At 39.2% G+C, this 14,268-nt stretch overlaps 1 protein-coding gene across 2 annotated transcripts in view; it reads right to left on the bottom strand.

The window, feature by feature from the left end:
• LOC149829046 (AT-rich interactive domain-containing protein 5-like) overlaps positions 1-6,454 on the bottom strand; it is a 47,341-nt gene extending 40,887 nt beyond the window's left edge. The window contains exons 1-3 of one of the 2 annotated variants that reach the window (XM_090017876.1): positions 5,763-6,454; positions 5,601-5,640; positions 5,455-5,507 (exon numbers count right to left, since the gene is read on the bottom strand). In XM_090017876.1, the coding sequence (XP_089874002.1) occupies positions 5,455-5,507; positions 5,601-5,640; positions 5,763-6,388 (719 nt within the window). In that variant the 5' untranslated portion in view covers positions 6,389-6,454. The remainder of the gene's footprint in view (positions 1-5,454; positions 5,508-5,600; positions 5,641-5,762) is intronic. The other variant, XM_090017877.1, reaches the window with a different exon arrangement.
• Positions 6,455-14,268: the final 7,814 nt, after the last annotated feature.

Raw genomic sequence — 14,268 nt, 5'->3', positions numbered from 1 at the left:
TAAAGAAATAAAAATAAGCTTTGGCATTTTTCACTTCAAACAAGGTGCAAAAGATTACCAGAAACAAGAGGAAACATGTTATATAAGTACACACACATGCATACATTCACAAGCAGATGCACACATACATAGATACTGAGAAGGAAAAAAGAACTAAAAAGAAAAATGAATATGTTTGTACAAGTCTCGAAAGGGATAGATAATCAGGCTAAAACTTTATCATTTCAATTTTTCAACTAGAAACCATTAAAAACAAAGTTGGCAAGAAAGAAATCACCTAGTAGTTAGGGGTGAAGCTCTTTCACTTTCATCCACTTCTATTCCCAAGAGATACCTAAGTTGGCCTGAATAATTTACCCTAAACTTATAGACAACACCCACTCTTTATCAATTAACCCCATTAAATTATTTAGTCCCCAAAAAAGATCTTATCCACATGAAGTATAATGATTACAATGCAGTCCGTGAAGCTCCAGAGGATATTAATCACAATCTCCTACAATCTGACGCACCATCCTAGAAGTTGAGAAGGAGCCACACCCACCCCTCCGAAAACACGTTGAGCCTCACTAACATGCCCTCCCTCACCAATCACTGTTCTCATAGGTTGTATCCTAGATTTCATAACTGATACCTACATCAGCATGATGTAATGAAATAGCGGAAGTGATAAAAACAATGCCACTAAGGGCTTAAACAAGATCATACTCACAATGTGCACAAGCACAAGTCCACTAAGGGACAACACAAATAGCCAACAAAGGGCAAACACAAGAGTAAAAAATATATGATCTTATTGAGTATTGAGTAAAAGCATAAAGAATAGGGGGGATCACACCCCTATTTATACATGAGAAAAGAATAGAGAGAGACCATTGGGGGCTCCCATGAGAGTCGTTGGGAGCTCCCAACGGTCAGATTTCTGACGGTTGGGAGCCCCAACAACTCTATGGTCAAAAAGACCACAGAGCCCCTATGACTCATCTAATTTACAAAAACAGAAAAAAAATAAAAATAACCAAAAAGGAAGAAAACCGTTTTTAATAAACAGTTTTATTACAAAGAGGAAATGACTAAAATACCCCTATAGAGCATTTAACTATTACAAAGATTAATAACTATATATATGTATGTATATATAGGTATATACATACATGTATACATATATTTTAACGCATGAGGTGGTATCATTCTCAGCAATTCCCTACTACACTGGTAGATCTCAACAAGCATCATGATGTAGCACCTCATCCCAATGGAGAATGCTAGCAAGGTAGTCAGTGTCTCAAGCGTGAGGCCAGCCTGATCCGAGCCAATCTGTCAACCAGCTTGATAACCCAGAGAAGGCTTCCTAGGGAGCCCTCATTGACAAACACATGTCTACAGCCCTCCAAAGCCGTATCTATTTGAATTAAGGTCAAAGTTAAGTAAACAAATATAATCAGTCTGCGCAAAAACTGAAAAAAGCCTGACCTAATTTCGCTTATAAAAAACGGATAAAGTGTTGGGTCAAGCCTGACAATCCATTTTAGTCCTCACTGTGAATGGGTTAAGTAAAGTGTATTGAACTACAATTTTATCTTAGGTTTGGGTTGGTTCAAGTAAACAATATGATGAAGTAATTGGATTTATAGACTATAACAGGTTGGGTATGAACCAAGTCTAGCTTAAATGTTAGTCGTCAAAAGCGCTAGTCGAAGCCTAGGCAGAAGACCCTTAAAAGGACTAGTCGGGACCAAAAAAATAAAACATTAGGAAAAATAAATTTTACAATAAATAGTTAAATTTAGTAACAAATATATGGTTCTAACTATGGATGAAGTGTGTAGTTCAGTGTAACATGTCGCAAAATTCATGAAACGGCATAATATTTAACATAAACCAAAACTTGAGGCACACCATCTGATTACTCTATATACATACATACATACATACCTCCCCCTGTTTCGTTAGCTCACTGTTAGGACCCTCCAAAAATCATAATTTTTAGATGTTTTATACTCGATCTTAACCGTTAGATGTGTTTATGATTGTTGTTAAATGGAGAACATGTAATTGATTAAGCATTTTTATGCTCATATGTGTATTTCAAACAGGTAAAAAAATCATGATAAGATGTTCACATTTTTTACATCAAATCAATTTGAAACAAAGCTTATTTTTCAATAAATAAGTATTGATAAACACATATAATGGTTCAAATTGAGCATAAAACACCTAAAACTATGATATTTTGATGGTCTTAACGGTAACGTAAAGAACAAGAGGATAGGATGAACCCTATTCTCATATATATATATATATATATATATATATATATATATATATATATATATGGGTTAATCTAACATTAAACTAGTTGTGTTTAACATTATATGGATTCAACCTTATTAAAATGACTAAAAAACCATTAAAAGAATGGTATTTTTTAAAATGCATGCTTACTTTTATGGGCATTATGGATCTTTTGAACTTGGAGAGAATTGAAAAGTCATACACCTTTTTCAAAAAAGTAACTTTATGAATCTATTAAAATTATATTTTTGACCTCAAAAAGTAATCATGTATTTTTAAAAATGCCTTCTTTTAAGGGTATTTTAATCATTCTAATAAGGTTGAATCCATCTAATGTTAAACACAAGTAGTTTAATGTAAGATTAACCCTATATATATTATGTATATAGATAGATAGATAACTGAAAAAACATATTTTATATCTGTGTGTTCATGTGTATGCCAAAAACACATGCATACATGTAAACAACAAAAATAAAAATCAAGGAAAAAAGATAAAAAGGGAGAAAAATGAAGTAAAAAAAGAAGAGAGTGGAGGGGTGAGATGAGGAAGAAGAAGAAAAAAGAAAAAGAAAGGGGGAAAAAGGAAGAAGAAGAGAAAGAAAAAGAGAAGCCAGAGGGGTGAAAGGAGGAGGAAGAAGAAAAAAAGAAAAAGATAAGAATATAAAAAAGAAAAGCAAAAGAAGAAGAAAAGGAGAGAACAAAAAAAGAAAGCTTTTGGTGCAGGAGTAAAAAGAAAAAGAAAAAAAGAAAGCTTTTTGGAAGGAGACAAAAAAAAATGACAACCATGTCTCTACGGCCAAGGCGGGGACAGCCTAGGTCGAAAAACAGGGCCCTACCCCCTAGACCCATAAGCCTAGGTGGTGGCCCCACGCCTAGCCCACCTAGGCACAAATTTTGACAACTAAGGCTTAAATTACCATGCCCAAGAACATACTCAAATTTCAACTATGACTATATTCTGGACTTGACCCATCTCAATGAATTGACTCTAAAGCATTTATGAAACTTGGCTTGAATAAGATCTTTAAATCATTTGTCCATATTCATAGTGTTGGAGACTACTTAAAAAAAAAACTAGCATGACATCTATGTCACTCTCAACCAAAATTGTATTTATAATTTTATATCAATCTCAACTACTTATTAATATTCAAATTGGTTTCTGCTACAGAAAGAAATGGACATGTTGTGAAGATGTCACAACTTGCAACCTATCCCTTTGTTACACTCGTCGACATCTCATCAAAGTCTAACAAGTAACAACTCAATTTCAAATCTGTGGCTTCCAATTGTTTACATCTTTATTGTCATCTCATTCCAAAACAAAGGGAAAAGGTCTCCGCATGCATGCAAAACTTGATGATGGCTGACCATGCACAACTTATAGCAGCCACAATGTCAACTTGTAGTTACAAAAGGTAGCCACAAAGACAATATTTATGCCACCTAATTAAGTACTGATCACCTAGATTAGCTATCCACATTCTTTTGTCTTCTAAAATCACAATGCTCATATGTCCTTGTGAATTCAATAAGTTTGACGCTTGTTTAGTTAGTATTCATCTATTTTAATTATTTTGATATACTTCAATTATATTTAAACTATGATAATGGTCTATAATTGTCTTTTTAAAACAATATAAGTTTAATTTGATTAAAAGTAAACCTCCTTGTCATAGTTAACAAGAAGTTGAAAAAACATGATATTTTTCATATAAGAACGAAAAGATTTTTTAGAGGAAAGCAGCATTAAACTCAACAATGACAATCATTGGGGGAAAATTATGATGATCGAGACAAAAAAGAGATGATAGGCCTTTGCTGGTTAATATGACAAAAAAATTGATTTTTGCAAATAGATTCTACATGAAGATCCTTATACTCCAAGGTTTAATGAAATATTGGTCATTACAAAAATAGAGCGTCTGTTAAGGACAACTAGAAGATCAAAATGTTCCTTTTAATACATAGAAGTAGAACACATGAAAATTTCTATTAAAGCATTCTCTTATTATGATAGAAGTATAGACAAATGGAAGAGAATAAATTGTGTTACAGACAGAAGATTATGAATGACAACATTAGTGTGTGTAGCACAGCCGTTGGGGATGCTAAGATCATGTTTAGGTTGGTCCAAGTATATATAACATAAAGATCCAAAACTTTTACCCTAGCATACACGAGATCCATGGAGAGTCAAGTGAAGTTAATCCATGAACAAATTTGATCTATGGACAGCATCAATAAGGTAAAGATCGTAATGCTAGAGGAATCATTACTGTGGAGCATAGAAGGGAAAGTCATAAGTGTCTATACCATAGGATCAAGGCATTGTAATGAAGAAGGTGAAACCGCCATTTCTACTACCCCATTAGTGTATTTCGTCACTCCCCATTCCTAGAAAGTTAAATATTTGTAGTTCTAGAAAGAGTTTATAAGATGATAGGACGTCCCAAGAAGAACAGTTTTGGGACTCCTCTTTTCCATAACGTATGAAGTCCCTCTCTCTTTCATTCTTGTCTTCTTCTCCTCAATATCTATTGTTTTTCTTTTAATCTACTGTTGATCTATAGCAATTGCAACAACATTACAGTCACTTGAATCTGAAGAAGAGCAATTCTTTATAGAAGTTCCCCACAGACTAATGTTTTAGAAACGTTCATACACAGATGTCCTTCACACACTATTCCCACTCATAGCTGGCTCTTATTCATCGATGAGCTCTCACTGTTAGGCTTCTTGACTGCTCATATTTGAGCTGGAACATTGAACTGCTCTCAAAAGCATGCTTGACAGCACTATTTAGACCCAAATTTTTAATCCTTATGAATAATTGTGGAGAGGGAATAGATCACAGGCTTCTAAGTTTCAAACAGATTATATCTCCAAGGTTTATAATAGTTTTTAGACCCAAAATCTGGAAAACAGATGCACGTCACTACACTGCAGCTGCAAAATAGTTCTTAAAATCATGTCAAGAAGACCATGCTCAATAGATCATATAAACTGTAGATGAACACATGCAAGTAAACTCACTTCCAAGAGATTGTATAAACAATAGAGCAAGACATGACAAGAAGCATATCAATGTTCAATAAATCCAGAAAACAGTAAACTTTGAAACAAGACTTTAACAATTTTCACGTGATCACTTACTTTGGCGGCTTGAATGATTCGCCCACTTGGCGCCATAACTTGCATGTCGTCACCTGCATATCGGTAAAGAAAGCAATTACATACAAATAGAACATCTCAATTAGGCCTCAATAAAAGGACACAGAAGCAACACCCTGTTTTCATACCTGATCATAACCACCCAATCTAGTCACAGCTCTCCAAAGCCTATCTCAACATAAGAAAAAGGAGCGTGGTGATGCATCAAGCAAGGTGGTCATTGAATTCAAAAACAAAAAATAAAGAAACATGATTGCATTCGAAGAAGAGGATGAGAAGAGCTTACTTACTTGAGGCAATTCAGGCCCTCCCCGTAGAACTTAGGGACCTTAAATTCCATATTCCTATCCTTAAAGAAGTTCTCCAGCTCCTTCATAAACGCCGCCTGCTCTTCCTCCGAACCCGATTCGTCGCCCTCTCCCTCCGCTATTGTCGCATCGACCAAAAACATCTGACTCGATCCATCCGTGCTCACAGGGCACTCTTCGCCCGCCTCCTGTTTCAAGGCCGCGCCCGACGAGTGATTCTCCTCTGGTGGCTGCCCGGCCTCCGCCGTTGTCGGACGATCCAACGCCTTGCCACCGTTCTCGCGCGCAGCGCCACCCGTTCCTTCCTCATCTTTGGCATCCTGACGCCTCACTTCCTCCATCTCACCGCCAGCCTGAACAACACCTTCGCTCCTCCCGTTTCCCACCAATCCATCGGTGGGGTTGGAAGAGTTGTCGTCAAGAACAGGACCATCGGTGCCGCGATCTCCAGGCACGGCCTGAGAGCCGTCGCCCGCCGGTGCCGGAGATGGAAACTCTCCGTTTTCTCGGCGATCGCCGCCGGCCGCTTCGACGGCAACTGCCGCATGGGCCTGCTCGGTGCCCCGAGCATCAAGAAGGTCTTGCTCTAATTCATCCCCATCCTTCATCGTAGTCCACAAACCACCCCCCAATACGCCTGGTAAGGGGTAAGCTCACAGAGTTTTACGCTGCTAGGACAACCCAAATGTCATTGCCTTTAAATAAAGAATATTGACATGTGCTCTGATTATTATTTTTTTTATAATCAAGCTGGGGTTAGGCAGACCCCCACCAGTTATACAATCGGTACCATTGGGTTTTGAACTTGCAAACACAAGGTGACGTGCACTAACAGCTCTTACTAGTGGTGGCAATTTCTGACACGACCCGCCAACCCGCCTCTTAGGCGGGTTCGGGTTGGGCTTAAGCCAACCCGTTTAATAAACGGGTCGACCCGCATAACCCGTTTATTAAACAGGTCGGGTTCGGGTTGGGGGTATGCCAACCCGCCAACCCGGCTGACCCGTTTAATAAACGGGTTAGGCAGGTGGGTCAACCTGCCAACCCGCCAACCCGTCCCGTCAACCCGCCAACCCAACCCGTCGACCCGCCAACCCGACCCGTCAACCCATCAACCCGACCCGTCAACCTGAGAACCCGTTTACCCGACCCAACCCATTTATTAAATGGGTTGGCGGGTCGTGTCGGGTTACCCATTTATTAAATGGGTCGGGTTCGTGTTTGCCACAGCCAACCCGTTTAATAAATGGGTCGGGTTCGGGTTGAGGTATGCTGACCCGCCAACCCGACACGATTGCTCCTACCAAAAAGGGGACCCTTGGTACATGTGCTCTACTTATGTACAAAGGGTAGAACAGAAAATGTATATTGGATCCACACATATATATATATATATATATATATATATATATATATATATTGGGTCTCTGCTAAACTTATTTGGTGCTAAACCGCGTGCTAAATAGGTTTTTTGTTTTATAAATCGTTATAAATATTTGAGGCTCCAAATATTTTTTTTTCATCAAAAACACATGATCCAGGTATAAATTCTTAGTAAATCGACCGTGCCCAACACATTTATAGGGTTGGAACCGCATAAAAAGCACTAAAGAAGCTGAAAAACCCATTTAGCATGGGTTTAACACGGACCCATTATATTAGCTATTAAACCATCTTAAACGCTTTTAGAAAACAGTCACACGTGGTTTTTGCTTAATTTTATACAGTATGAGCTGTTGATTTTTTTTTGTCGGTCTAAATGTGCATGTAAACATGAAAATTGCATAAATTTGATGTATATTTTCTACTGAGTTATATACTAAGTTACAGATAATAGAGGTTGAGTTCAGATTAAGCAAACACCTGAAACCTTATTCCTTTGAAGCTGTTTATGATGGTTTAGGAAATAAGACTAGTTAGCAGTTACTGCAAAGGCGTGCCACATGCAAAAAATAAAAATAAAAATTTATTGGCGGATTGTGGGTCTAAATTTTTTGACATTTTTTTGGGTGCCATTGATCACATGCACGATTAATTTTGTACTCATCCATTGGCCTTCCCACTTAAGGGTGTTCGAAGATACACCCTCTATATATATATATATATATATATATATATATATATATATATATATATATATATATATATATGAGAGAGAGAGATGGTTCCTCCTGTGTAGAAAATACTGATTTTCAATATTCTAAGCCATGTATGATAAATTTGAGCTAGATATGTTAACATGATCTATTTATTAGGAATTGAATGTTGGATCAAGTTTTTTTGATGAAAAATATGATTTTATGAGTTTTAAAATTTATAAAAATTTTAAGTCATTGATTTTTTTATCAGATGATTCAAAAACTGATTTACGAAACAATGTAAATCACAACTATAAGTTTATATTCTAAAAAAGCTGTCAAAAATAAAAAATTTAGAACCACACCCTCCTATTGTTAGGAAGAACCAATCACTCTATATATATAGAGAGATAGAAAAATATGTAAGTTCCATACTATTTATCTTTCAAATTGTTCTAGACCCCTTTAAAGAATATATACATGTGTTTTTTCCTTAATCTAAATGCAGATGTAGTCTCTATGCTTTATTTAGTAGAAAACATATATTGGTTTAAATATTTTTTTAGCTTAACATAAAAAATGAATGGTTCATATTATACTAAAAGCTTGATTAACTAAAAAACAAGAATTCTTGTTAAATTGATTTGATTCAGCATGGTTCTTAGTGAACAAGCAATGATAAACACACCTACATGTTTGGATTAAGCATTCAACACATGCAGGCACGTTTTTATGGGAGATAAATGGTCTGAGACTTACAAATTACTCTCTCTCTTTAAATCTATTTTATATATTTACTAAAATATGAGAACTGGAAATACAAGAACTATTATCTGAATCACTATTTTCATGATTTTTTTTTCTCTTAAATCTAACTATACAAATGTGATCTACATGTTTAGTTTTCTAATGACCATCTCTTGAATAATCTGATTATAATGCATAAAGAAGATTTTGTAAGACTTTAAAATCAATGACTCATAATCTTCATAAATATTCAAGCAACTAAAAATCATATTTTTCATAAAAAATACATGATTCAATAGTTGACTCCTCCCAAATTCTCCAATATGTGAAACACATCTTCATGGTTGGATTTGCAAAAGAAATGTTGGAAATGCTCTCTCTCTCTCTCTCTCTCTCTCTCTCTCTCTCTCTCTCTCTCTATATATATATATATATATATATATATATATATATATATATATACTAGGTTTTTTTGGCAAGATTAGAAACAGGGTTGGATCCAAAGGGTCCGATTAGTATATGGAGCCGAATATCGTTTGTGAAATTTCATACCAGACCCTAGTCAGACCGAGTTCTGATTAAAACCTGTCTTCTCAATATAAAATTTTTATTATGGACCAGGTTCTATTCGAGTAATTCTTATAGGACCCGGGTATGGTTTTACTTTTGACGGACTCAATCAGACCTGGTATCCACACGTTAAAGACAAATCTGGGTTCGGACTCACATGGGTCTGAACCAGATCCGACCCATTGACACCCCTAGCTTCAATATTGCCCTCTCAAGAGTCAATGTAGCGCTTGTATGCCTCAATCTGAGATAAACGATATATTTAAGAACCGAGGATCTCGATCCTCATGTCATAAATTTGAACCTTCCATGTAAAGATCCTTAAAGAAGTAAAATTGGCATTCATGATGATTCAGAATCTTTCTTCTTTTAATTCCTCCTGCAACATTGAAGTGTGTTTGATTTAAGTTAAGTTAGACATGATCAACAATTATGTTCTACTTAGCCTAAAAAGGATTGTAGTTTGCTCAGCTGGATCTCCATATAAATCTCCAAATCACTGTAAGAAAATAAGTATTCACTGGTGCATCGTCTTTCGGGGCACCAATAAAAAGTGATCTTTACTGGCGTAGGGATGGCAGTGGACCGGGAGAAAATGGGGCCCGCCCCTTCCTTGACCCATTTGGACCGGGGATGAACATAAAACAGGGATGGAGGTTAAAATAAAAAACCCATGCAGGATGGAGGCGGGGATGGACTTGTGCTTTTTCCCGCCCCGTCCCCATCCCGATCCTTGCCTTGCCCCACCCCGTCCCCAATCTTTCTTTAGGAATGACAATGGACTGAGGGAAAACGAGGCCCGCCCCGCTTCTCCCTGTTTGGACCCGAGATGGAGGTTAAAATCAAAACCTGTGCAGGGATAGAGGGCAGGATTTTGAGACGGCATGGGGTGTAGACCTTGTCCCCCACCCCTTCCCCGGTCCACTGCCATCCCTACACTGGTGCTGCGCTATTATAATCAAATATTTTTGGCTCGCAAAAAAAATACGCCAGAAAAATAAAAAATTTCTGCCACAAAAAAATTTGCGTCAGTAAAAAATACTTTTTTCTGGTCCCCAAATAAAACGTGCCATTAAAGAGACACACATTTAAAAAAAACATGAGAAGGTTCCGGACCATTTTCCCTTTCTCTTTCTCTCGCTCTCTCTCCTTCTCTCTATGTGATTTTCCGGCCATCAATGCGCCAAGTGGCAATCGATGGCCACCTCCGCCTTGTGTCTCTCTCTCGCTCCTTCTCTCTTTCTGCCTAAGGAGAAGCAGAGGATATCAAGAGGGCTGTGGCTGCAGCTCGAAGTGAATTTGATGAGGGACCATGGCAAAAAATTACTGCTTATGCAATTACAATTTGCTTACATTTTAATTTTATGTTTGCAGTGTTGGACATTATGGGTTATGGGTCCAATCCACAGTGTGACCCGGATTGACACCCATTAGTGGGTCACGTTAGTGGCCACGTAATGGGGATAGTGGGTGGGAGTTAAGTGAATGTGGAGAAAACCACATTCATTTAACTGCCTAATCTCCCATTACATAAGGGGTTAGGGGCTACGAGGATGATGAGAGACTCATAGCATTTCCCTGCCAAATTCAGTTCCGCATTTAGATACATAGGAACAAGGTCCTGCTCACCGTCGACTTAAGGCCTGGGCTCATTGTGGGCGTCGACCGACTGAGGAGAACGTTGAATTTCCTACACGAACTATGGCGAATTCAGGTACGCTTCCTATCAATGTTTGTTTTATATGGATTCGCCAACATTGGGTTATGGGCCCACTTCCACGCATTTCCGTTGCGCGTGGCCGTGTAGGCCCTTTCGGCATTTTACCCCGTTGTCTGAATTCTGCGACAGCATGTCACTGTGGGGTGACATCCTGGCAGATGCAAACATCACTGTTTGCGACAAACAATGAAAATTTTATTTCCGGCAGACTGTCGCTGTGGGGCGACAGTTTTCATCGGCAACTGTCGTCGAAAAGGGCGACATCGATTTCCCGGCTCAGACGAACCTCATTAAAAAAAAGGAGAATCGCAGTATACCTGTGGCTGTCGGGCTGCAGGGAGGTTTTGCCTTCGCTAGGGATCACCGTTGGATTCATCGCCGGCAAAGGTAAATCCCTGTATCGCCTGTGGTCGTTGGGCTGCAGAGGGGTTTACCCCCACCGGTGTGCTTTCGCCTGAAGATGTGGCCGGCAAATGGCGAAAGGGGTTTAAAAACCCGCTTTTCTCTGTTTTCCATTTCAGTCGTCGGGTAGGGGTTTTCGGCTGAGGGTTTTGCTGGAGAGCTGCAGGTGACAGCGGCAGACTTGCCGACACCACGGGTTGCCAAACCTCATCGCCGGTTTACAAGTTACTCCGGCTATAATAAAAAGAAAAAAGTAACCCTTGTCGCCGGGGGGCTGGGTTCGCCGGGGTTGATCGTCGTGGGGCGATTTGCCAGCATGGGCAGCCCTCAGTCGTCAACGACCTTGCTGGCACCGCTGGGGGATTTAGGGCATCCGGAAATGGCAGCTGTTGCCTGGATCTATCGAAGCCGGGAGACCATCGCCGGATAGGCGTCACCGTGGGGTGACGCAGGTCGCCGACAACCGGCGTCGGTCGCCGTGGAACTGAAAAGGGCGGAAACCCTTTTCGGTTTCCCTGAAAATTCAAATAGAAACCCATGATCGGGTTTTCTGTTTCATTTTATCAGGGGATCAGATCGGGTCCGGCGTGAAGACCCGATCCAAACCCATTTTGGGTGGATCGAGTCCGCTATTTACTTTTCGATCTGACCCGGACCCATAATGGTACCGGGTCTGGGTCTGATCCGGAAAGAATCAGGTCTCTCTCGGATCGGGTTTGACCCGGATCCATTTAGGATCGGATCCGATCCAGATCCATTAAGAGACGGGTCCGACCCGGGTCCATTTTGGATCGGGTCTAACCCGGTTCTGTTTCGGACCGGGTCTAACCCGGGGTCCGATTTAGACCGGGTCTAACATGGATCCGTTTTGGACTGGGTCTGACCCGGGTCTGTTTCGGACTGAGTCTAACCCGGGTTCTGTTCGGGCTGGGTCTGACCCGTATCAAGTATGGGTCGGGTCAGACTCGGATCCCATTTGAACCGGGTCGGATCCATGAAAGCAGGATCCGAACACTATTAAACTGAATCGGATCAGGAACCTGATCTGACCCCTTTTGGAACCGGTTCAGGGCCGTTTTTGACCAGTTTTTTCTAGTTTTTCACCGGTTCCGAGATGTTGAGACCCTGTTTTCATAAATATAAAGAGATACAGGGATTTTGGCATACGATTATAGGGTTTTATGAACTTTTGTTCATATTAAGCATTAGTTCATAAGGTTTAGAACCAATTTGGATCCTTAGATGACCGATTTGGGGCGGTTTCAGACCGGTTCAGAGTGTTTTTAGACCGGTTCCTACTTGAGGACCTTGGGTTTTACCCATATGAGCATGTTTTTGTTATTTTTCATGCTTTATAAAGTATTTATTTTGAATAATGCATGAATTATGCATGTTAATTCATGTATTTAGCGTTGGTTAAGTTGTACATGATGATTTTAAGCATGAATTGTAACTAAATTCATGACAATTAGTTTATGCATATTTGTTGAAGTATGAACTTATATTATGTCATGAATATACATGCATTAAAATGTGTGCATGGGCGTGCTCCATAATACGAATAATTTTTTTGGTAAAAGATCTTGATTGACCGATTCATGTAATCACCAAAGTGATCTGAGTCGTGTTAATTAAGGATTCTTTGGACTGTATTAAGATTTGTTATTATGATTGTGTGTGAATTTATGAAACATCGATTATATCCAAAGGTAGGTCATTGTGTTCCAAATTTACACAGGGTGTGATAGTAGATGTGTATTCCAGCCCATTAAGCATGTTCGTACCCAAAGGTATAGTGCCGAATTGCCTCTGGTTACATAATCTGCTAGTTTCACTAGCTGAAGTCAATTCCTTGAGAATTAAAGAGACAGAGCAACTATGAGTATTATCGTCTTCACCAAAGTGGAACGATAATGGCTCAACTGTGCTTGTCTCAGAAAAGGTGAAAATAAAGGGTCTCACTTTTACCTTTTCAACACGAGTCTCGTCTGAGTAATAACAGTAATGTCTTTTCGTTTTCGTTCCTTGTTTTATCAGGTTCCTTCCATATCGACGGTTCTAGTAATATCCCTATCTTAGACGGATCAAATTTTTCTGATTGGAAAGAAATCGTGTTATTTACTTTGAGCTATATGGATTTAGATCTGGCCTTAGAATTGACGAACCTCCCGCTCTTACAGAGCAGAGTACAACCGATCAAAAGGCTGCCTCTGAGAAGTGGGAGCGCTCGAACAGACTTAGCATGTTGCTTTTGCAATCTCAAGTGACTAAGAATATTTGAGACGCCATTCCTCATTGTAGGACTGTTAAGGAATTTCTGGGAGCCATTAAGGCTCAATTCGTCACTTCTAATAAGGCAAGGGCCAGTACGCTCATGTCCAAATTAGTGTCTATGAAATATGTTGGTGACAGTCACATCCGACAACACATTTTGGAAATGAGAAATATTGCGACTCAACTGAATGACATGAAGTTCGCCATCTCTGACTCCTTCTTACTCCATCTGATTTTAACTTCGTTACCTACTCAGTATGGACCCTTTAAAATCTCCTACAACACACATAATGATGAGTGATCTTTTAATGACCTATTGGCAAAGTGTGTTGAGGAAGATGAGAGATTGAAGAATGAGAGGGTGCCAAGTGCATATATGGCCTCTCATAAGGATAAATAGAGGTCGAGGTCAAAGAAAAGCTCATTCAAAAGGAAGAATCAGAAGAGAGCCACTGGGGAGAGTTCAAACTCTTAGGCGAAAGCTAAATCCCAGTTAGGAGGCCCTTCTATGAAGTGTTTCTTCTGCAAAAAGAAGGGGCATAAGAAAGTGGATTATTTGAAGTACAAGAAATGGCTCGAAAATAAAGGTAACAGGTCATTCGTTTCTCATGAGTGCAATCTAATTCATATTCCATTGCATAGTTGGTGGATTGATTCTGGTGCCACGGTGCACATTGCCAACTCTTTTCAGGCATTT

This window comes from Nuphar pumila, chromosome 9 (assembly GCF_984573655.1).
Source record: "Nuphar pumila chromosome 9, dmNupPumi1.hap1.1, whole genome shotgun sequence".
Lineage (NCBI taxonomy): Eukaryota > Viridiplantae > Streptophyta > Magnoliopsida > Nymphaeales > Nymphaeaceae > Nuphar > Nuphar pumila.
The sequence above is the reverse complement of the archived record's forward strand: the minus strand, read 5'-3'. Positions and strand labels throughout refer to the sequence as shown.